General features: G+C 38.1%; 1 protein-coding gene across 1 annotated transcript in view; it reads right to left on the reverse strand.

Annotated features, from left to right (window-relative positions):
* The window catches only part of FYTTD1 (forty-two-three domain containing 1), a 31,127-nt gene extending 10,590 nt beyond the window's left edge, over positions 1-20,537 (reverse strand). Inside the window, exons 1-3 of the mRNA XM_029939491.1 lie at positions 20,287-20,537; positions 14,522-14,650; positions 4,945-5,093 (exon numbers count right to left, since the gene is read on the reverse strand). Of these exons, the coding sequence (XP_029795351.1) occupies positions 4,945-5,093; positions 14,522-14,650; positions 20,287-20,392 (384 nt within the window). The 5' untranslated portion in view covers positions 20,393-20,537. The remainder of the gene's footprint in view (positions 1-4,944; positions 5,094-14,521; positions 14,651-20,286) is intronic.
* Positions 20,538-26,007: the final 5,470 nt, after the last annotated feature.

Here is a 26,007-nt window from a genome sequence, read left to right on the forward strand (position 1 = left end):
GTCTAACAGGAAAACAGGAGAAACCTAATGGAGCACCAGGGGAGGCAGGAAGAGGGAAAGAGAGTTGGGGAGAGAGAGGGATGCAAAACTTGAGAGACCACTGAATACTGAAAATGAACCGAGGGTTGAAGGGGAAGGGGGAGGGGGGGAAAACAGGTGGTGGTGAGGGAGGAGGGCACTTATGGGGAAGAGCACTGGGTGTTGTATGGAAACCAATTTGACAATAAACTATTTAAAAAAAATAAAATAACAATTCTATCAAAAAAAAAAAGTACCTGCCATGCTATAACCATATAGTTATTTGTGGGAAGATTTATTTAATGTTTATCTCGACTCTCCATGAGGGATTTTCTATTGAGTTACTGCAGAATCCCTCATACCTAGCATATAGTAGGTACTCGATCACATTACATGATGAATACACAGACTAGAATAATAATTCATTAATACATGGCAAATGTATTATTCCATGGATCTAGAGTTTGTATATATGTATAAATGTGCTTTAAAAAAAATATGGGGGAGGCACGTAGGTGGCTCAGTTGGTTAAATGCCCGACTCTTGGTTTCAACTCAGGTCATGATCTCATGATTCATGAGTTTGAGCCCCATGTCAAGCTCTATGCTGATGGTGCAAAGCCTGCTTGGGATTCTAGCTCTTTCTCTGCCCCTCCCCAGCTCATGTGTGTGTGCACAATTTCTCTCTCTCAAAAACAAATAAACATTTAAAAGAATACATGTATGGAAAAGTTATTCTTTCACAATGATTTTGATATAAAAACTTCTTTTTTTAATGTTTATTTTTGGGAGAGAGAGACAAAGCACGAGCAGGGGAGGGGCAGAAAGAGACACAAAATCCAAAGCAGGCTCCAGACTCAGAATGGTCACAAGTGATCAGCACAGAGCCTGATACAGGGGTCAAGCTCACAAACCATGAGATCATGACTGAGCCACCCAGAAAGCCCCTAAAAAATTGTTTCTTGAGAGTCTTAAAGTATTTTAATTTTTATGTTAATTTTACTATGGCATTATTTACATAAAATAAAATTTTAAGTTTACAACTTGATGAATTTGAGTAATGAATCATGCAACCACATCATAATCAAGACATACAACAGTGCCCTCACCCTAAAACATTTCCTTGTGCCCCTCTGCAGTCAATTCTTTTTCCTTGCCTGACTCGCACCCTAGGCAATGACCAACTGATCTGTCAGTATAGTTTAGCCTTTTCTATAATTTCAAATTAATGGAATCACACAGAACGTAGTATTGTGTTTTCCTTTTGCTTAGCATGATGTTTTGAGGTATATCCATGCTGACATATTATTAATTTATTCCTTTTTTATTGCTGAATAGAATTCCATAGTATGGAGACATTTATTTTCTTTTTTTTTTTTAATGTTTTATTTATTTTTGATACAGAGAGAGACAGAGCATGAGAGGGGGAGGGGCAGAGAGAGAAGGAGACACAGCACAGAGCCTGACGCGGGGCTCGAACCCACGAACGTGAGATCTGACCTGAGCCAAAGTCGAGGCTTAACTGACTGAGCCACCCAGGTGCCCCTGGAGACATTTATTTTCATTGTTAAAATAAGACAAATGATCAAAACTACCCATTAGTGGAGGAACACCTGAGTGGCTCAGTTGGTTGATGGTCCAACTCTTGGTTTTGGCTCAGGTCATGATCTCACAGTTTGTCAGAGTGGTGGGACCGCGGTGACAGCAGGGAGCCTGCTTAGGATTCTCTCTCTCCCTCTCATTCTGCCCCTCCCTCTCTCTCTCAAATAAACAAATTTAAAAAATAAAACCTACCCATTAGTGGAAAACAAATGCTATGCAGCAACAACCAAATTTTTCAAGTCAAAAGTTTCAAGTTTGGGAAATTCTGAATCTAAAAGAAGAAAAATTATTTGACACTGACAAAGTTATAGAAGCCACTAGAAGAATCCATTAAAAACCTAATACTGGGGCACATGGGTGGCTCAGTTGGTTAGGTATCCAATTCTTGATTTTAGCTCAGGTCATGATCTCACAGTTCATGAGATCAAGCCCCATGTCATTAGGCTCTGATCTGACAACATGGAGCCTACTTGTGATTCTCTCCCCTCCTCTTTGTTCCCTCCCCAGTCTGCATAAATGTACTCTCAATAAAATAAACAAACAAACAAACATTAAAAAAAATAATCTAAACACAACTTTTACCTCACAGGTATTTTAATCTGGCTCTAAACAAAAAGAAAATTCATTCCTACGGACAACCATTCCCATTAGTACAGCTCCCACATGCTCTCAGTAAATACTAGTTATATCAATGAGTATCCCATCTTTCCCACTTAGTCATTCACTTCATAGATAAGAAAATGTACATTTTTATTGAAATAAAATCTCACTAATTCACGTAAACTGGAAAGTGAGAGATAAAGTAACAACATCTAATTATGGTCAAAACATTTTTTTAAGGTGTAGAATTTCTAAGTATATGTAACAATTTAAGACCAATTATTTAGGTAAATTGTTTAATGAATAGAAAAGGATAATAGGAGTTATTTATGTTTAAATAGGTTTCTAAATTCCTGGAAAATAAGCTGCTTCAAAAGTACTATATTTTGTCCTATTCCGACTATTAATCCATATTCAGAATGAGGAAAGGGGTTTAAGAAATAGTACTTTTCAAACCTTTCCTCTGTCAAAATTATTCAACTTTGAATATGTGGATCTTACTATTCAGTCAGTACATTCTTAGCATTCTATAATTAACATTTTCAATCTTCAAACAACTCAAAAGACTACTATGTGTGGTAATTTAATATTTTTACTGGATCAAGTAATAAGATATCACTTAAACCCATTGCCCTCCCAGTATCCGTATTTCTTAGTGTTTTCCATTTTCCAATAATCAGTAAGTTCTGTGATAAAGTTTTAGAGGTGAAATCAACTGCTGGTGGTAGCAAAATTGAAAAGTTAAGGGACCTAAGACAGCTGTGGTTCTTAACCAGAAGACGCACATTAAAGGTTAATTTAAAGAGGGCGCCTGGGTAGCTCAGGTGGTAAAGTGTCCAACTTTGGCTCAGGTCACGATGTTGGGGTTCACAGGTTCAGGCCCAGCATCGGACTTGGTACTGACAGCTAAGAGCCTAGAACCTGCTTTGGGTTCTGTGTCTCCCTTTCTCTCTCTCTGCCCTTCCCCTGCTCACTCGCTCTCTATTTTTTTTTAAATATTTTACCTATTTTTGAGAGAGAGAATGAGCACGAGTGGAGGAGGGGCAGGGAGAGAGGGAGACACAGAATCCGAAGCAGGCTCCAGGCTCTGAGCTGTCAGCACAGAGCCCAATGCGGGACTTGAGCTCACAAACCATGAGATCATGACTTGAGCCAAAGTCGAACACTTAACCAACTGAGCCACCCAGGTGCCCCCCAAAAAAGATAATCTAAAGAATCAAGTCTTGAATTAAAAAAAAATTTTTTTTAATGTTTTTTATTTATTTTTGAGAGACAGAGAGAGACAATGCAAGCAGGAGAGGGTCAGAGAGAGAGGGAGACACAGAATCTAAAGCAGGCTCCGGGATCTGAGCTACCTGTCAGCACAAAGTCCAACGTGGGGCTTGAACCCACGAACCATGAGATCATGACCTGAGCCGAAGCCAGACGCCCAACTGACTGAGCCACCCAGGTGCCCCAAAGTCCTGACTTTTTAAAGAAGTATGTATTTTTTGCATAATCAGAGAACCAAAAAGATTAAAAACTACAAGAGTCGAACATTAAATTCCTTCGTGACTCAGGCCTACTATACTAAACATAAGAATCAGAAGAAAAACTAAATAGTTGTGAAACTATTTAAAGAAACACCTTAGCCAATTCAAAAATTACTCATTGAGAAGTAAATAAAACTTAGTGGGTAAATGACTGTACTCTAATTAAAAACATATCTATCCAAGACAAATGAAAACCTATGCTCATACAAACTTACTTACTTAAATTCATAGCAACATTATTCATAATACCCAAAAAGTGCAAATAACCAAAATGTCCCACACTGGTGAATGAAAGTGTAGTATATCCATAAAATGGAATATTATTTAGTAATAAAAAATAACCAAGTACTGATACATACTATAACATGACCAACCTCAAAAACATTATACGAAATGCCAGACCACATATTATATGATTCCATTTACATGAAATGTGCAAAAAAAGCAAATTTATAGAAAGTTAGTGGTTGCCTGAGGTAGATGACAAGGCACGACTATGAATGGATAAGAGGTTTCTTTTTAGAGTAATACAACTGTTTATTTATTTATTTTTTTAAATCCTGTGAATTAAAAAAAATTTTTTTAATGTTTTATTTAATTTTTGATACAGAGAGAGACAGAGCATGAGAGGGGGAGGGGCAGAGAGAGAAGGAGACACAGAACCAAAAGCAGGCTCCAGGCTCTGAGCTAGCTGTCTGCACAGAGCCTGATGCAGGGCTCGAACCCATGACCGTGAGATCTGACCTGGGCCGAAGTTAGAGGCTTAACCGACTGGGCCACCCAGGCGCCCCATAATACAACTGTTTAAAGATTAGATTGTTGTGATGATTGTACAACTCTACAAATTGACTAAAATTCACTGAAGTGTACACTTAAAAAGATGAATTTTATAGTATAAAACTATACATCAACAATTTGTCAATACTGTACATACACAAACACGCATAGGCAAAGAAAATCAGGAATCTATTAAAAAATTTACATAAATTTTATTTAAGAATGTGGAAATTTAGGTATTCTTCATGAATGACAATCACTTTTTTACTTTTTACATATGACCCAATACACTACGTAAAAAAATCAAAATATTGAAATAAAATGCTCCTTGAATGAGAATATTGTACTCATTCACAGAAATATCAGTACAACTAAAGGAAAAGAGTATCTGACGGGTGATTAAGCCATCATCTTACCTTGTCACTTAGAGGTGGTCGATTCATAGGACTAATTCCTTTTCGAATTCCAGTTGCTTTCCTAGCTGCAAGGCCAGTGATAACTCCATAAGGACGTCTCTTTCCAGGAATTATTCTTCCTCTCCGGCTCAAACTATTTTTGCCAAAACCTATAGGAGGTTTAAAAGAAGACAAAAATGTATCAATATAAGAATGCAACCAAAATGGGGCAGTTAAGCGTCCAGCTTCAGCTCAGGTCCTGATCTCACGGTTTGTGGGTTCGAGCCCCGTGTCAGGCTCTGTGCTGACAGGTAGCTCAGAGCCTGGAGCCTCCTTCAGATTCTGTGTCTCCCTCTCTCTCTGACCCTCCCCTGCTCACGCTGTCTCTGTCTCTCAAACATAAATAAAAAAACATTAAAAAACATTAAAAAAAAAAGTATGCAACTAAAGGGCACACAGGTCATAAGGTAATCTATTTCTTAGCAGGACAGAAGGTATGACTGTTTTATTTTTTATTATTACTTATATTTCTTATATTATTATAATACTGTTATTTTCATATATTTACATGTATTACATAAAATGTTTAATTTTTAAAGGGCAAGAAATTGCACCACAAATCATTTTATGCCTGTAATGGACCGCAAAGGACTACAAGATTCTCATGTTTTCCCTCTAGCTATCATCTCTCTTGCATTACTTTCCCAATGAACAACTTCCCTGTGCAATGTGGTGTCCACTAACAACATGTGGTTACTACTTGAAATATGACTAGTATGAATTAAGATATAACAAAAAGTACAATACTTCATTAATAACCTTGTAATGATTATATACTGCAAAACTATTTTGGATATACTGGGTTAAATAAAACATATTATTCAGACCTGGCTCACATTTTATTTCTATTGAAGGACACTGACCTTGAGGGGATCATTATCTCATAGCCGATTTACTTACTAAACATTTTAATCTCTGTGGCATGTGATACAACTTGTCTTTGCCTTTCTATTGTGTATCTTATTTAAATATTTTCTAATTATGAACAAACATGTTCACTGCAAAAATCTTAGAAACACATAAAGTACAAATGAAAATAAGTTACTCATTATCTCATCATCCTGGGATAATCACTAACATATATGTCTTTCTAGTCTTTTACTTCTACACATTTAAAAAGTTAAAACATTTTTAGTTCAACTATTTTCAAATAATTAAAAAGACTATCATAGAGGTAATTCACAATTTTTTAGTACCAAGTGCCTAGAAGGTGCACTGAGTCAATCTTCCTGGCAACCACATTTCATAGTCTATATACTACTTTGTAGTCTGCATCAACACTGTATTGTGAATGTTATTCCATGTCTTTGATATTGATATTCTTCCGTTGTATAATTAGTTTTTTTTTTAAAGAAGGCTTCGTGCCCAATGTGGGGCTTGAACTCATCAAAAGTCACATGTTCTACCCACTGAGCCAGCCAGATGTCCCTCACTGTATCATTTTCTAATCTGGCATACTTGATCCAACCAACCTCATGAAGATCACTTCACTTCTTCCAAAAAAAATTTTTTTTCATGTTTATTTACTTTTGAGAGAGAGACAGAGTATGGGCAGGAGAGGGGTAGAGAGAGAGGGAGACACAGAATCTGAAGCAGGTTCTAGGCTGAGCTGTCACCACAGAGCCCAATGTGGAGCTCAAACTCACAAACCTTGAGATTATTACCTGAGTCAAAGTCAGATGCTTAATCAACTAAGCCACCCAGGTGCCCCTCACTTCACTTATTTCTAATGTTAAACTACTATATATAACGTTACAGTAACATTATGGATAATATTTTGGGGAGGATGAAGATGCAACAAACTTTTATTTAACTCATCAATAAGAGCAGAGCAGGGAAACAAATCCAGTTCTAAAGGAAATTTGGAAAAGGTAGATTTTATATTTAGTGGGAGGGAAAAGAATGTTTAAATCCGGTAACTATATTAGACAAAACTGGTAACTTTCTACGGGGGCAAAAAAGCATGATTTTCAGGGTTATTTTTTACACTGGACAATTAAAAAACCTTTACTTCATCAGTTATGTATAAATTTACCTCTAATTTTACAGAGCTGTAATATGAACTAAGAATATTATAAAAACATATGTTAATTTTTCCATTTTTTAATGTTTATTTTGAGAAAGAGCATATGCACATGTGCAAGAATAGGGGACGGACACAGAGAGAAAAGAGAATCCCAAGCAGGCTCCATGCCATCACCACAGAGCCCAACACGGGGCTCAAACTCACACACCACAAGATCATGACCTGAGCCAAAATCAAGAGCCACGCAGGCACTCCAATTTTTAAACTTTTTAAGTAGGCTCCACGCCCAGTGTGAAGCCCAATACAGGGCTTAAACTCATGACGCTGAGATCAAGACCTGAGCTGAGATCAAGAGCAGATGTTTAACTAACTGAGCCACCCAGGCGCCCCTGATATGCTCTATCAAATAGTAAATCATATTAAGAATTTTGATTCATATTTTTTAAAATCTCCTCTAGAATGACTATATATTCATATTCCCAGGAACATAAGGGTACCACTATTTCCCTATCATTGACAACACTGAATATTCTTTTTAATCTTTAGCACTTAGTATTTGGAAAAAAAAATCTTGTCGTCTTATTTGGTAGTTTACTAGTGAGAATGGACATTTTCAAAGTGTTTCTGGCTAGCACTATCCTATTCATGAACTGTCATGTTCCTAGGTCAGTTTTTTTGGGTCAAGTTCTAATATCCTTTGATCTCTGCAAGAATAATTATGTTAAATTTAGAATTAATATTTTAACAATTAACATGTTTACAATATTCATGAATGTAGTGTGTCTTTCCACTTATTCAAGACTTCTTTTGTAATTAAACTGGCTCAGTAAAGCTTTAAATTTTTCCTCAGACGAGTCTTGTATATTTTGTTAAGCTTATTACTAGGTATTTTTACATTTTGTTGTCAATCACAAAAAAGATTCCTTTTCTAATAATAATTTTCATACTGTCATTTTTGGGATTACAGAATGCTACCAAGATTTTAACTAATAACTTTTAATCAATCATCCCACTGAACTTACTTTTTATAGTTCTAGAGTCTTTCAAATTATTTCCGGGGATTACTAAGCAACAACTGTTATTACCTACAAATGATATTGTCTCCTTTTTCTAATAATTATACCTCAAATTCTTCTATTTCTTAATGCAATGGCCAGAAATTTCAGAGAAACATGCTAAGTAACAACTGCAATATTGGGCATTTTTATTTTAACTCTAATTTTGGGGAAAGTGTCTTTAGAATTGTATCCTGTATAATATTACACACCTGCAATATAGTAACAGGTCTTCTAACAGAAAAGTTTCATGTCCAAACTAAAAAAATTTTAAATAGTTTTCTTTACTAAAGGATTCTCAGGAATAACACGTGTGATGAATCTCTAAGTTGGGTATAACAGTATATATATTTCCAAATGTATATAATTCTAGAATACTTTCATGTGATGTACCTGTTTTGAGAACAGAGTTCAACAAGACAGTTGGGAAAACTTGTTATAATGGTTGAACTATTTACCAATTTATTGCTCCCAATTCAGTCTTTACTACCCTGCTTCTGTTACAGGAACATTTCTCTTACCAGCTGGCACAATTTTAAGCTTTGTAAGTAGAGGATACTGGACAACCTCTAAAGAAAGAGTTTTTATTCTTACTGCCAGATTTCAGTGTATACCTCAAGACTCATTCTGTGGCACAAAACATCCAGTGGTCCTCATCATCCCTCCCCCGTGAGTCGAGACTACGGTGTGGCAAGAGAAGAACCAAGGCACAAAATCTGAGTGTGAGCGACATCTTAAATTTTGGGTCCTAGGCATCTATCTAGATCTACTCCTAGGCCCAACTCATCCTCCATTGAATTTAAGTTGCATCATGCTCACAGACGGCTTCCTAGTGAGCTCCACCAGCATGGCAACTCAGTGTGACAGCGAGTTTTTCCAGACTTGTTGCTTTCTTAGGTGCTCTGCCTCAATCCCAAAGTATGGATGCTATTACTTTTATAATCAGGAAAAAAGCAAAACACAACTTTGAAAATTCTGAAATAAAATCATGTGGGTGGTTTTATTTAAGTAATTACACCCAATGTGGGGCTCAAATTCACAACCCCGAGACCAGGAGTTGCACACTCTTCTGACTGAGCCAGACACCCCTGAAAATAAAATTATTGTTGCTGTATGTATTATTTCCTTCTAGAATTACAACCAAATAGAGATTAAGCATATTGACAAAACTTGTCTAATTAAATCTACGGCTACTTACTATTTTTATTTGTATTAAATAACGAAACATATACCTTCAACTCTGCTAATGCATTGGTCTGAATACTTTAAGTGAGAACTTGGTAAGACTGATGCTAACATCTTAATTTTGGAGGTTGAGTGAAGTGAGGTAAAGAACAGTGACTACCCAGATGTCATGGTTAGAAAATGGCACAGTCACTGCTCTAAGTACAAGTTTGCATGGCTCCAAAACTGAACATTTTCCAAGCGGTAATATAAAAAATAAAGAATAAAAAGCAAAATATAATCTATGAAAGATTTCCAAAGAGAAGAAAAACAACTATTACCAAAACAGTAGGCTCTCAGCTAGGCATTATAAAAAGGACAAAATCTGAATAGGGAGATAGACAGAAACTTAAAAGTATAAAGACATAGATAACCATAGCATACTGAGATACAGTCTAGAATAAGAATAAGAGAGGCCTCTAGGTGGCTCAGTTGGTTAAGCATCGGAATCTTGGTTTCAGTTCAGGTCATGATCTCATGGTTAATGGGTTTGAACCTCGCTCTAAGTAAATAAACCCTAAATATATTTTTAGAATAAGAAGTAAATGGATGTGGTGGGCTCAGATCAGAATGTTTTACATGAAGATAAAGAATACACTTGACAAGGAATGAGGGGGGTCACAGAATTAATGACCGGGTTACATCAGTCTAGAAGCAATAACTTTTTTTGTTTTTTAAATTACATCCAAGTTAGTTAGCATATAGTGCAACGATGATTTGAGGAGTAGATTCATCAATGCCCCTTACCCTTACCCCTCCCACAACCCCTTATTTTTTTATGTTTATTTATTTTTCAGAGAGAGAGAGAGAGCACCAGCAGGAGAAGAACAGAGAAAGAGGGAGACACAGAATCTGAAGCAGGCTCCAGGCTCTGAGCTGTCAGCACAGAGCCCCATGTGGAGCTCAAACTCACAAACCTCAAAATCATGACCTGAGCCAAAGTCAGATGCTTAATTGACTGAACCACCCAGGTGCCCCAAAAGTATCTTAAACTGAATGGAAGAGAAAAGAAGGAAGGCAGCGGGACCATTCCATATGACCATACAGATGCTACTGTAGTACTCAAACAAGACATGATAAAGGACTGGAAGTGGAACAAAGAAATTTAAGAGTATTCCAAAAGAATGAATGAATTAGCAGAGCAAAGAGAAAGATTAAAAACAGGAGGAACCCATTATTACACCAAAGTTTTAAGCTTACATGAGAAAGATGCATAAAAAAGTCACACTAACAAGAATAAAACTGATTCAAAGGAGAAAAGTACAAGATAGAATTCTATTCCTGGGTGCCTTCTATTTCTGAGTGCTACATTGTTCCAATACTCACTATCCTTCTCACTTTTATTTCTATGAGTGGCTTCTCCTCTACCATCTAGCAAACTTTATCATTCATTAACCTCTCCCTCCCTTTGAACAAACTTCACCAGCTATACCGCAACTATAGCAATGGTTCTATTTTTCACCTTTTCATTGTCGTGTTTCATAAAGAAGGACCTATGCATACTGCCCAATTCTCTCTTATCTTCTGTGGCTTATATTCTAAAGTGCATTATAAAGAGGCACTAAAGACATCATCTAACGTAGTAAGTCTTTTCTTAGTTTTTTTTCTTTTTAAACAAGCTCTACACCCAACATGGGGCTTGAATTCATGACCCCAAAATCAAGAGCTGCGTGCTCTACGAAACAAGCCAGCCAAGTGCCCCATCTTCTTCTTTTTTTTTTTATTTTTGACAGGGAGGGGGAGAGAGAGAGAGAGAGAGAGAGAGAGAGAGAGAGAGAGAGAGAGAAAGAGAGAGAGAGAGAGAGCGCGCACACTAGGGAGGGGCAGAGACAGAGACACAGAATCTGAAGCAGGCTCCAGGCTCAGGCTCCAAGCTGTCAGCACAGAGCCCAACTCGGGGCTCAAACTCACGAACTATGAGACCATGACCTGAGCTGACGTTGGACGCTTAACCGACTGAACCACCCAGGTGCCCCCATGTTTTCCTAGTTCTCATCCATTCTAGCCCCTCTAGAAAGTTCTCCTCTGTCTTTCCAGAGTATCTTCATTCTCAGTATTGCAACTACTACCTCTATGAAGATCTTTTCATATTTTCAGCTGTACAAGAGCAGTCATTTAACCCTAGTTATGTATCAGAACTACATATGGAGCTTAAAAAAAAATCCGTAGGCCCTACTTCTGCAGATTCTGCTTCAGTAGAAATAGAGTGCAGCCAGAACATTGATCTAGTTTATAAAGCTTCACAGGTGTGACCAAGGTTGGGAACAATGAAAACTAGAAGGATGAATTTTCATCTTTGAATCCTTTGCTCAATCCTTTCATGAATTTCTTTCACACACTTCTTGACTTGCCTCAGTAATTTCTGGAGTCTGATTTGAGAGGTTAAAAAAATCTTACACAAAAATTTGAGAGGTTTTTTGGGAAATGTTCAATCAGAGTGAATGCATTGCTCGCTCCTTTTCAAAGCAGTATACAAATATTTTCCTGTCTCTTATACCTCCAAAAGAAACTTTTTGGTCTCAGGACCTCTTTATACTCTCAATTATTGAGAACTCCAGAATTTTTGTTTCTGTGGGCTTATGTTTATGGATATTATCACACTAGAAATGAAAACTAAGACATTTAAAAGCTATTTATTTCATTAAAACAACAATAATGAACCCACTACAGGGCAAATAACATATTTTTAATGAAAAATAACAATTATTTAAAAAAAAACAAAAATATTTAAAAGGAGGTGTACCAATGTTTTCTATTTTTGCAAATCTCTTTGGGATCTGCCTTAATAGAAGATAGCTAGATTCTCATATCTGCTACCACATTCAATTTAATGATCGCACATCATGTAGACACTGTATATTCATGAGAATAAGAGTGAAAATACAATTAATGTCTTAGTATCATTGTAAAAAATAGCTTTGACCTTATTGATGCCTTGAGTCTTATGGATGCCCACGATCCTGGACAACATGTTGAGAACTGTTACTACACAGTATTGCCCCAGTGAAGAATATTCAGGTTGTTTATCCAGATATTTAATGAGTGACTATATTCTGGTTAAAGAATTAGGAAGATTTTATTCACTTATTTGTTCAACCATCAAAAATGATTTATTGTGAGGGGCGCCTCTTTGGCTCAGTGGTATAGCATGTGACCCTTGATCTAGGGTCCTAAGTTTGAACCCCACAGTTGGCTGTTGAAATTACTTAAAAAAATAAAATCTTAAAAAATAATAAATAAAAATTATCTGAGGGGCGCCTGTATGGCTCAGTCAGTTAAGCATCCAACTTCAGCTCAGGTCATGATCTTGTGGTTCGTGGGTTCGAGCCCCACATTGGGCTTTGTGCTGGCAGCTCAGAGCCTGGAGCCTGCTTCAGATTCAGAGTCTCCCCCCCTCCCACGTCTATGCCCCTCCCCTGCTCACATTCTGTCTCTCTCAAAACTAAATAAAACATTAAAAGAACTTTAATATAAAGTTACCTAGTATTTTAAAAAATAAAAATAATTTGAGAGTCTGCCAAAGGCTGTCTTATGTGTTCTCTTACCTCAAGCTAACATCCTCACTGACATTACAATGTGGAAATCTGAACTTCTAACCAATCAGAATTTGAGACAATCTCTATCTCTCTGCACACTGAGTGACAGCAGCAGCTGTTCTATTTTAGGCTCTGTCCCATGTAACTGGAGAACAAACAAGCACAAGTTCAATCTTATAAGATCATAAGCTGCCCCTAGATATCATTTACCTTAAGGCTCAAGATCATAATCCCCATAAAAGGAAAGCTTTTCTGACACTTCATGGACTAGATCATATTTCACCTTATCCATTAAACCACTACTGATTTTCTCAGCACAAACTCTATCTAAAGTCCTATAGTACTGTTGGAATTTCTCTTATGACACTTCTAAACTCCATGTTTCCTGTCTTATCTCTGTTACTAGAAATTCCTTGAAGTAAACGATCACATCTTTAAATATCTTAAGAGCCTGGTCCGTTCAAAGCATTTATCACATATTTAACGTATGGCTAGTGTAAACAAATATATTTCTGGCCTCTATGAACTCTAAACTTATTTTAAAGCAAATCATATATAGTACGGTATGCTGAATAACATAAGAAATCTTAAAATATAAGTCACTGCAATTAAACATTCATTTTCTACAACTAAGTATCTGTCACAAAATTTACTTGTATGCGTTTAAAAAATTTATTAGAGAAGAACAAAATTTCTTGTAGAGTCTCAGTTACAAACATATTTTGAGAGTATGATGGCACATTAACTGTTAGATGTAGAGCTAATTATAATCATGTTCAGCCCACTAATGATTTTTTATGATTTTTAATATACAGGATAAAAGTCAACTTAGGAGCTAGTTTATCAAACATTTTTTACATATGTAAAAAAGATCTAGAGTTGTTTTTTTAATTTGAACAAAACTTTATTCTAAAACACTGATGTAACTGCTAAAAATTAGTCATATACAATTAGTAGGGTTCAGTTACTGCCTTAAATTCACCTTGGAACAAGATGGTTATAAATAAATAAGCTTCCAAATTGTCAAAATTAGCTATATAGGTAGAGTTCCAAGATCATTAGGTCACATCTAAGGCACTCTACTCTTAGTGTTACCTTTGGAAGGTTTAACAAATCCTAAAAGTCCTAGATGATAATACAAATACTCTGAAAGTAGTGTCCATGTAAAATAGTAGTCTCCACATATTTAAAAAGTTCTCATACAGAAAAGGTAGTTTGCTTCCTGTAACTCCATAGAGTTAACAGGTAGGCATGATTCAATTCAAATTAAGAGAACTTTCTAATAAATAGAGCTGTCTCCAATAATGAGATGTTTTTTGAGGTAGTATGCTCTTTGACTGAAGATATGTTCGCTGGAGATATGTAATTATTCACCAGATAAAATGTTAAAGAAACACATGAGAAGGAGATAAAATCTCATGATGTGTAAGATCCTTTACAATACCATAGCCCTAATAATTTATACTACTTATATACTGGGGTTACTTTAAGAATGACTTAAGATTGTTAAGAAACAGGGTTATCACCTACTTAATGCAACTTAAAATGTTTACCAGATTTCAGTATTAAACAAAAATCTGAAAGTACTCACAAAGGGTACTAATATATTTCCTCCATATTTTAAGTATGTGCTAAAAATAATATATTATGAACCCAGAAATAACAGCTCTTTATTAAAGGTTACTTGTAAAACTTACCAGAATTCTGTTGTATTCCCCATCGTACTCTCATCCTGAATTGTCGGGCACTACTTTGCTGGAGTCTTCTATTTAGTCTTGGAAAATTCTGCTTTTTTCCTTCCTTTCGATTCAATTTGATGATATCATCTGTAAGATAGGAAATGTGATTATTTTCATTTTAACTTAATGACTCAATCACTCAGTCTTACTTTCTAGTTGATAGATTTCCTATGTTCCTTCTTTGCTACTTCGAAAGCACTTTAATAAGAAAATAATAATAAGATAAAAACTCAAATCAGCCAATACACTTGGAACACTAAAGAAAAGTTTTGTAGGAAACGTTCAAATCAATTGCACAAAGCAAATGTAACAATTAATGAAGATATCCATTATTAACCACAGTATTTATCTGACACACAAAAATAAGCAAAAATCTGTTTACAAAAATTACTCATATTTACTTTCCACAATCACAGAAATCTCCAGTTTTTAAGCTCTTTTTAAAAAAATGTTTATTTATTTTGAGAGAGAGAGAGAGAGCGAGAGAGCGAGCGCGCGCACGCACAATGCAAGCAAGGAAGGGGCAGAGAGGGAGGTAGAGAGAGAGAATCCCAAGCAGGTTCCACGCTGTCAGTAGAGCCCGACATGGGGCTCAAACCCACCAACCACAAGATTGTGACTCAAGCCAAAATCAAGAGTCAGATGCTTAACCAACTGATCCACTCAGGTTCCCCAAAGTCTCTGGTTTTTAAAGATGACCATCTTGGGATGCCTGGTGGCTCACTCGGTTAAGCATCCGACTTCAGCTCAGGTCATGATCTCAGGGGCCGTGAGTTCAAGCCCTGCGTTGACTTCTGTGCTGACAGCTCAGAGCCTGGAGCCTGCTTCAGATTCTGTGTCTCGGTCTCTCTCTGTCCCTCCCCCACTCATGCTCTCTCTCAAAAATAAACATTAAAAAATAAAAAAAGATGACCATCTTACAATAAAAGCAGAGGCAGTCCAAAAATGAATCATTCAATTAAAAGAAAAAATTTCTAAGTTTATCTCAAGCAAATATTTATTGAGCATCTACTATGTGCAATGAATATATGTGACAAGCTGTGCTGTAATGAAAACAAACAAAAATAAAATGTGGTCCCTGTTCTCTCTTAAGTTTAAAATTGATGGAAACTGGAGCCTGGATGGCTCAGTCAGTAAAGTAAAGCAACACTTTTGACTCAGGTGATGATCTCACTGCTCTTGAGTTTGAGCCCCACACTGGGCTCTGTGCTAACAGTTCAGACAGAGCCTGGAGCCTGTTCTGGATTCTGTGTCTTCCTCTTTCTCTCTCTGCCCCTCCCCTGCTGTTCATGGTTTCCTCTCAAAAATAAACATTAAAGCAAAAATTTTTAATTGATGGAAACAGACAAGTAAATAGCAAATATGAAATTAAACAACTACATGGTAAAGGTATTGTTCAAAAACAAAGTACTACAGGTCTCCACTCATCTAGCAAAATAATTCAGGGTTATCTTGTTTTTCTTTCTACCTGATCCTTCAAAGCCTCACTTTCAAACTCTCCTACCCCAAAGTAATTCACAAATATAACACTGCTCTAAAACCACAGCACAACAATGTGAAGATCAGGAAACTATACTCCAAGTTTCTATTTACAAATGCTAAAAGAAAGTTATGAGAAGCCAAAAATATTCATTAAAAAAATATCCAAATACTTTTTTCACAGTCCCAACGCCAATATTAATTTTGATTGATAAATCAAATAGACCTAATCAACAACTTAATAAAATTTCACAAAAATAACCTCTATTATTTTTTCCAAGCTGTTCTAAACAAAGAATCTAACAACTATATCCATAATAATTAGTCTTTTCTGAAGTAAAAGAAGCAATTTGTATTACAGAGATCCTTTCTTATACATTACTACACTACCTAACCCATCAGTAATCTTTAGAACTCTTTTTTTTTTAATTTCTTTAATGTTTTATTTTTGAGAGAGAGAGAGAGAGAGAGAGATGGCGTGCGCAGGGAAGGGTCAGAGAGACAGGTAGACACAGAATTCGAAGACAGGCTCCACGCTCTGGCTAGCTGTCAGCACAGAGCCGGACGCGGGGCTCAAACCCACGAACCATGAGATCATGACCTGATCCGAAGTCAGATGCTTACCTGACTGAGCCACCCAGGCGCCCCAATCTTTAGAACTCTTAATCACAAATATTTATTAAAAGAATTCGAATCTCCTCAAAGTACTTTATCTTCTTGAGATCAGTCCTTCAATATACATAAATTCATCCAAGTTAAAGACACTCAAAAACACTTATTTTAAAATAAAAAACCTTTATGATATCAGATACATGAATAAGTTAAATTCTCAAGAGACAGAAAGGGAATATTTTTGAACACTTTCAAAACACTAGTTTCCTTTAACAAGTGCTACTTATTCTTCAACAGAAGTCTGAAATCTCAGAGCAATGAAAGTACACCAAAAAAATGAATTTGCTGGGAACCATTAAAAAAAAAAAAAAGAGGCAGGGGGTGCCTGGGTGGCTCAGTCGGTTAAGCCTCCGACTTCGGCTCAGGTCAGATCTCACATTCATGGGTTCGAGCCCCGTGTCAGGTTCTGTGCTGACAGCTAGCTCAGAGCCTGGAGCCTGCTTCTGGTTCTGTGTCTCCTTCTCTCTCTGCCCTTCCCCCTCTCATGCTCTGTCTCTCTGTATCAAAAATAAATAAAAACATTAAAAAAAGAGGCAGAAAATAATTTTAACAAGATTATTTTTAGAATATGGCATTTTAGAGTATAAACATAAAAATTAAAAGTAGCAAGGCACCGAACTGGCTTAGTCAGTAGAACATGCAACTCTTAATCTCATGGTCGTGAGTTCAAGCCCCAAATTCAGCATGGAGCCTACTTAAAAAAAGACTTTTAAGTAGCAAAGCACATAAAATATAAAATTGTTTTATATTTAAATGTTTTATCCAAATCTTCAAGTTAAATGATCTATTATAGATTCTTCCAATCTAAAAGAAGAAAATGGCTTTTTCCTACTTAGGTAGACAAGAGTATGTAACAAAATAAAAATTCATTACAGTGAGCTTTTATGAAAAAGTTCCTTCCGTGAATATACATATATATGTATGTACACATCTATATATGTATATATGGCATATCTTTGGTAATAATAGAAGCAGATACACAGACCATACATAGTAATAATAGTGTATACACACACACACACACACACACACACACAAACAGGAGTATACATGCGGTGGTAATAGTAGTACCTAACACTGCACATTGAATTCTCACAAGAATTCTATGAATTAAGTATTATAATGCCCATTTTAAGAAACTGAGCCACAGTGAGGCCACCTATTGGTAACCTTGGTAGATATTCTATATGAATACTCATTTAATTCACACAGCCACCATTTAAAACAAAAATGGAATTCTAAACCTCTGCAGACATGATAAAATGGAATATTCACAAAGCATGACTGCCTAAAATAGGTATTTTATTTCTCAACTTCTCAGGCCACCTGGCTGACTCAGTCAGAAGAGCATTCAATGCCTGATCTCGGGATCAGAAGTTCAAGCCCCACAGCAGGTGTAGAGACTACTAAAAAAAATACACTTAGAAAAATAGGTATCATCTCCTCATCCCATTTCTGTAAAATTCTCAACTAAAAAAAAAAAAAAAGGAAACTGAAAGAATGCTATATATTCTTGGAGAGAAAAGAAACCAAGGTCTAGTTTAGCTATCCACAGCACTTCATTTCTACCTCAAAGAGAATTATCCCTCTTTTCTTCACTTGGACATCCTAATCACCAAAATACATTTTAAAAACCTAGAAACCTGAGAAATATATTGGTTATGAAAATACATGTTTAACATTTCCTGCAATACCTATAGGGTTGTTGTTGTTGTTGTTTTTTTAACTTGGATGATCTGTAACAAGTTTTTTCCCTATGGCTCAGGTTTTGTAAAATGGGATTAACAACAATGGCTTATATAGTGTTTATATGCAAATACAGTGCTTACTGTGTTCTTTTAAAAAAATTTCTTTAACATTTATTTATTATTGAGAAATAGAGAGAGAAAGAGAGACCAAGCATGAGCATGGGAGAGACAGAGAGAAGGGAAGACACAGAATCCAAATCGGCTCCAGGCTCTGAGCTGTCAGCACAGAGCCCAAAATGGGGCTCAACCCCACAAACGGGCTCAAACCCACAAACCCGTGAGATCATGACCTGAGTTGAAATCTGACGCTTAACTGACTGAGCCACGCAGGTGCCCCTACCAGGTACTGTTCTAAGCACTTTACATATGCCTGTTGAATCATTTAATACAGCAACCCTCTGAGGGAGATAAGCACTGTTATTATCACCATCTTTTTACAGATGAAGCACTGAGAAATAATTTCCCTGGGACCACATGGGCTAATAAGTGGGAAAGGATCTGAATTGAGACAGTGTGGTTCTAGATTCAATGCTCTTTACTATTAGGGGCACATACCTCATTGAGTTACCAGCAGTGTAAACTGAGTTCACCCACATAAAATTTTAGTTCAGTGCCTGCAAGGCAGTATGCACTCAATACTCCTTATTCTATTCTTCTTGGCCTTTGCTGAAAAGGTTTCTCATTTCTTTAGAGGCCAAACCTATTATTTCTGATGATTTACTTACTTCACATATTGGATTCTGATATGCACTAATCACAAAAATCCAAGAGTTCTTGATTTTTGACTAAAAAAACTGATGAGCCACAGCAAAAGAAGAATACCTTCTTTGGAATAGTTACACGTCTGTATCCGGCTGTCAGGTATTTTCAAACACTTACCCGAAAACCTGTAAACCACCGAAAGAACAGGCAGAACTAACCCCATCTAATAACCAGAACTTGAATTTTGACACAAAGGGAATAACTTTCAGACCAGCTAATCCAGAGACTAACGCCTCACCTGTGTTAGGCCTAAATTTTCAGTGAATCCCCAACCCTCCTACTTTTTACATAATCCTCACCAAAGCACCCCGCTCACGGGCTGGATCCCACTGCTTCTCCCGGCTTCCCATTAATCCGAGTCAGTGTCTCCGTCAGTTTCCGCTTTTTTCCTCATTAGCGAACTCTGAGGCCTGAATAAGGAGTGTGTCTTTCTAGGCACCTCGTAATAAAACACTATCTGTCCGACGATATTTTCTGGAAAATGCTCCCGGTGGGCGCCCCCGATGCGGCCCCGCGGTCTGGCGCCCGCCAGGAATGGCCAACTCCCGGGGGCGTCTCCGCGCTTCTCGCGCCGCGCCAGGCGCAGGCCTGGCCACACAAAATGCCCAGCAAGCCCTCCTCCGGAACCAGCGACTCTAACCAAACGCAGACCCAGCTGGGCTCCCAAAGGGCTGTCTTCAGAAAGGATGGCTTGGTCGGACCTAGCGCCCCGCTCGCCTGATAACGCCCACAGCGAACACGCTCGAGGAGAAACCCGCGGAGTTTTCTTCACAAAGAGCCGGTGGCGTCCCTCGACCCTCCAACCTCCCGGCCCGCAACGCCACCCGCCCCCACTGCCTTTCCTCAGACACAGCCCCGTCAAGGGGACGCCCGGGTCCCTCCGGCCCGACCGCGGCACCGGCTTGCGCTCCCCTGATCCCCACGGGCCCTCCCTTGGTACCGCCCACCCGCAAAAAAACTCGACCGGCAACGGCGGCCAACCGCCCCTTCCCCCACAAACCGAGCTACTTGGTTCCACCCACACCCTCCCCCCACTCCAACTCGGTCCAACTCGCTCCTTACCCAAAGACATATCAATTTTGTCAAGGTTTTCATTGCTGCGGGCTTTCGCCGCCTGTGGCGGCGGGGTCGCCGTGGCTCCCACTAACCGGGTACCAAACCGGTTCATGGCCGGGGACGTCGCGCTGGAAGAGTCAGCGGAGAAGGCCAGAGACTGAGGCCTGCCACCTCCCACTCACGCACGCAGACTAGCTGCACCGAGGGAGCGCGCACGCGTGCTGGCCGCGCCTTCGCTCTCCCACCCGCGGCTGCGGGAGGGGGCGGGATGCGGAGGGGAGGGAGAGGCTACAGAGACGAGAGGCCGGCGAGAGCGGCTACACGCGGGGACTTGATCCTAGCGGCCCTTGACGGAACGGAGGAAACATTGCACCCCCTGCTCTGGGCATTTGCAAGGGCCGCTGTTTTAGCTATTTGCCTTTCCTCCCAAATTGAGGAATACTGGAGCCTGAGCGCGTCAGAATCGCACGCCTTAAATGAGATGATGTTCCTCCGTGTTCTTCCACTCCTTCCTGCTACAGAAAAGTCCGCTAAGCTTTGCTACACACGAACCTTTCACACCCCGCTGCAATGCAACCTCAGGCAGGGGAGACCCCATCAAGTTTAGATTGCAGAACTGCGTCCCAGCTCCCCTCTCCCAGGCCAGCTCCTCCACCTGCAACATGCGGAGTCGCCACGTCTGAACACCCAGGAAAAAATGCAGTGACAATTCTTGCGTCACCTTACCAATAAAAGCAAATGCTAACGGTTCCTTTATCTGTACCACTTCTCAATGGCACTCTTAAAACATTTTGCACGGCACTAGCTACCTTAATAACACTTCATCTTCCCTTGGAAGAGGGGGAAGTACCTCTGCTTGTTTGGATGCATTTTTCTCCAATTCATTTGTGTTGGGAATTAATAGGATTCATATATCTTTCTAATCACCCTTGTAGGAAAACTTCATAATATTTTATGAATTTCTGCATAATAATTTTTTTCCTATTTACAAAACATGATATTTTCTCTCTTCTTACCTCTTTCTCCTCCTCCAAAGCAACTGTGCTTGTATGGAAGGATAAAAGCTTAAAACTATTTAAGACATTTGCATCTTAGGAAAAAAACAAGGACAGGTATTCCTCCATTTAGATATCTCTGCCACCTTCCTCCTGTCCACTTCCTAAAATTTCTATTTGCATAGAAATGAACCAGTGACCTAAAGTATCTCCCCACAGTAAACTGCACTTAATTAATTTTTCCCCCAAGACAAAAACATAACCATATAAGAAGAGTGAATCAGTTCAGGACATACCTATGAAGCAGTACAAGAACCTTTAATGGTGAAGAAAGATTTGGACTAAAAAATTCAAGAACAATATTTGACATGTCAAGGAGAGTAGCATATATGCTCTTAGCACAGTGTGCTTGACTTTGTTACTTTCCCACCCAGCAGCCACCACCCCTCTCCTGACTGCTAAGATCTAGGGAAAATGGGTCATAGAGATAAAAGTACTGAGTGGTACCTTTTTCACTCACTTCATTCACTGTGTGAACTTGGGAGACTGTCTGGGTCTCATACTCATCCACAAAACAAGAATTAGTTATGTTAAATACAATAATTATACTTAATTATTATTGGATTTCTTAGGGTTCTAAAATCTAAGCATGAAAACATTTTTCTCCCCACTATCATTCTCTCTCTAGAAACAACTTCTATAATCTCCGCTTATTTGTGAGAGTAAACCATAGGGAAGAATATTAGGTTTTTAATTTTATGAAGGAAAATGAGTGTATTTAGAGTTTGGATGCATTCTGTACTTCAGGTATTAATACGACAGATAATAAAAATCCCAGATGTATAAAATCCTACCACCACCAATATAGATAAAGATTCCCTTTCATCCTGATCGTCTCCCCAGAACTGAAGCTCCACTCCAAATCTCCTTAACTTTAAAGGGAAGCTGCCCCAATATTTCATTAAACAATCCTAGCTGTTATGTATCAGACTTTGAGATTTCCCCAAAGACTGAGGGTCTCAGAATCTCAGAGCAATCACCCAGACTCCAAAGGAAAAAAACAAGAGGCATTGTAAAAGGATAGATCAGTCACAAACAAAATAGTGGAAAACAAAAACAGTGACCTGAGACACATTCAGCACAAGTGAAGTGATAAGATAAGAAATCAGAACTGGGGCTTGTCTGAGAAGTCAATCGGCCAGTTACAAGGGCTGGAGTTAAAAGTTTGTCCCTGTCATAAAAGACACCTATTCATTTAATCATACATTCATTGAGCACTAGGTATTGTAATAGGCTCAAAGGGTAAAATGGTAAGTAAGATGGAGTCAGTCCCTATCTTAATATAGCTTGCAGAGCAAAAGATATTTTCCGAGCACCAACTGTGAATAAGTACTGTCCTGTGCTGGACACCGAACATACAGGCATTGTCTGGTGGACAGCAATTCAGCGGCGTCAGCTAAGTCAGAATAAACACAGCAATCAAGCAGCCACCCTTTTTAGAGGCTTCATTTCATACATTGTAGATAAGGCCATGTCTAGGATTGCCAGAAAAAATACAAGACCAATTAAATTTGAATTTCAGCTAAACCATGAATAAACAGCATTTTCTTTACTACACGATGTTGCATGCAATATTTAGGATGTGTTTATTTATTTTTATTCATTATTTATCTGAAATTCAAATTTAACTGGGAGTCTTATCTTTTTATTTACTAAATCAGGCAACCTTAACATCATACTTTTCTATCAACAGGTTTTGGCTCTCTTTTCATGATGTGCATAGAAATCCACATTCTTGAAAGGTGATCATAATTCATGTATTTCACCTCTTAACTATTTCTATTAGTTTGATATTTCTTCTAAGCTCCCCTTTTTTCAGCTTTATTGAGATATAACTGACAGACAATAAAAGATACATATATGAAGTGTCCAGTTTATACAGGTGTATAGACCCATGAAAACACCACCATAAACAAGAGAATAAATAGACCTATCATGCCCACAAATTTTCCTGTGCTTCTTTATTATCCTTTCCCCAACCATTACTTAAGCAACCATTGATACTATAATTTGCACTTTCTAGAATTTTACATAAGTAGAATCATACAGTATATACTTTTTAAAATCTGGATTACTTCACTTGGTATAATTGTTTCCAATCTGCATGCCTTTTATTTTATTTTATTTATTTTATTTATTTTATTTATTTATTTTATTTATTGCACTGGTTGGGGACTCCAGTACTACATTTAAAAGGAGTGGTGGGAGTGAGCATCTTTGCCTCATTACAAACCCCAGGAGGAAAGCATTGTCTTTCACCATAAAGTATTATGTTAGATTTTTTTTTTGTAGATGCCCTTTATCAGGCTGAAGAAGTTTCCTTCTCCTCCTGGTTTGTGGAGAGTTTTTAATCATGAGCAAATGTTGAATTTTATCTCATACTTTTTCTGTGCCTTTTGAGATGACCAAATGGATTTTTAAATTTTTTATTTTTATTTTTTTGAAATGTTGAACTCCTCTTGCATTTCTAGGATAAACCTACTTTGTCATGGTGTATTACCCTTTTAATATATTGTTGGATTTGTATTGCTAATGTTTTGTCAAGGAATATTGACAAGTATATTGTTTTTCTTTCCATGAATAATATTGAGCATAATTTCCTTTTCTTATAATGTCTGTCTGATTTGGTATCAACTCTTGCTTTTCAGAAGATTTTTGTAATTTTGTAAAATTTATATTACACTGGGCTAATAAGGCAGTTAGGGTATAATTTGTATCATCTGTAGGTTTAACTAATTATATCTAACTCCTTTAAGCTACTTCCTTTAAGCTACTTGCAAGCACAGTACAGTTTTCCTTCTCCTTTCTGCTTGGGTCTTTTCGTCCCCCTCGCTCCCGGCATTTGCTACTGTATCTGCTGTGGTAGCTTTTTCTTTGCTACTCTGCTATAGCTTCCTGTTCCTCTTTTGTGTTGTGCTTTTCCTTTGTTTTAAGGTTTTCTAGCTGTTCTAGTCTTCTGACTTTTAATCTTAGGATTCATTTGTTTAAACAGAGTTTGAGTTCCTACTGTGTAAGACACTGCTACGTTACAGAGATACCGCGGGGAGTACAGCAATACGTGACAGGCAGGCTTGTAGGTGTGGCTGGAGGCATTACTGGTCTCCTAGTCCCTGACCATCAGCTTTCTCTGACTACACAACTTGCTCTGGGATAGAGAGGGGAACTTGAAGGGAAATTCTTCCTGGACCCAGGGGTTGGGTTTCTAGCTCACTCCTTATTAGGCTTTGCCTTCTCTGGGCAGGGTAGGCATCCTGTCAACCCAGGATTGTAGTCAGTTCACTGAATGACTAATTGTGGAATTTTCTAAAGCTACACAAATCTACATAAGTCACACAGTTTCCCTTTATTTACATGATTGTGTCCTTAAAAATATATATATTCTCAGGGCCCCTGGGTGACTCAGTTGGTTAAGTGTCAGATTCTTGATTTCAGCTCAGGTGGTGATCTCACCATTGTGAGATGGAGCTCTGCGTTGGGCTCTGAGCTGATTATGGAGCCTGTTTAAGATTCTCTCTCTCCCTCTGCCTCTCTCTCCCACTTGCATTCTCTCCTCCCCCCTGCCCGGATATATTGATTTGTTCTAGACAGATTGACAGGTGTTTTAGGAAGGTTCTGGAAAACCAGGATTCCAGGGTCATGGGGCCTTTAATCATTCTTTTTTCTTCCCATGCTTCTTCTCCTTTTGTCCCTTGGCCTCCTTGCTCTGGGATGCAGAGCCTTGGCTGGACTCTCATCTCTCTCTTTCCCTCAGTAGAGAATTCTCTTGGCTCAGGTTTACTCAGCTGGAGTTTCAGAGAGCTGGGACAGGGACATATTGAACATTCTTCTAATATATTAAGAATTGGCTCAGCCCAGATATAAGATTTTTACAAATTTCATTGTCACTTTTCCAATTTCTGAATTTGTAAGCAATGAGCTTTCCCATATAATTGAAAAAAATGAACCAATACTAAATATACTTGAAGTGGGTGAAAATGTTGCTGTCAAGACAGAATAGAACCATTCAATTAAGACCTGGCAAAATTTTTCAAAATCATTTCATTTGAGGAGTGCCTGGCTGGTTCAGGCATTCCCCTAGGGTTGTGAGTTCAGGCCCCACATTGGGTGTAGAGATCACTTTTAAAAATCCCATTTATCCTTCTCTGCCTGACTTATTTCACTTAGCATGACACCCTCGAGGTCCATACACTTTCCTACAAATGGCCAGATTTCATTCTCATTGCCATGTAGTACTCCATTGTGTATATATACCATATCTTCTTGATCCACTCACCAGGTGATGGACATTTAGGCTCCTTCCATGTTTTGGCTATTGTTGACATTGCTGCTATGAACATTGGGGTACATGTGCTCCTATGTATCAGCATTTCTGTCTCTCTTGGGTAAATCCCCAGCAATGCTATTGCTGGGTCATAAGGGAGTTCTATGGATAGTTTTTTGAGGAACCTCCACACTGTTTTCCAGAGCGGCTGCACCAGTTTACATTGCCACCAACAGTGTAAGAGGGTGCCCGTCTCTCCATACCCTCTCCAACATCTATAGTCTCTTGCTTTGTTCATTTTAGCCACTCTGACTGGAGAGAGGGGGTATCTCAGTGTGGTTTTGATTTGTGTTTCCCTGATGATGAGTGATGTTGAGCATCATTTTATGTGTCTGTAGGCCATCTGGATGT

The sequence above is a fragment of the Suricata suricatta genome, chromosome 5 (assembly GCF_006229205.1).
Source record: "Suricata suricatta isolate VVHF042 chromosome 5, meerkat_22Aug2017_6uvM2_HiC, whole genome shotgun sequence".
NCBI lineage: Eukaryota > Metazoa > Chordata > Mammalia > Carnivora > Herpestidae > Suricata > Suricata suricatta.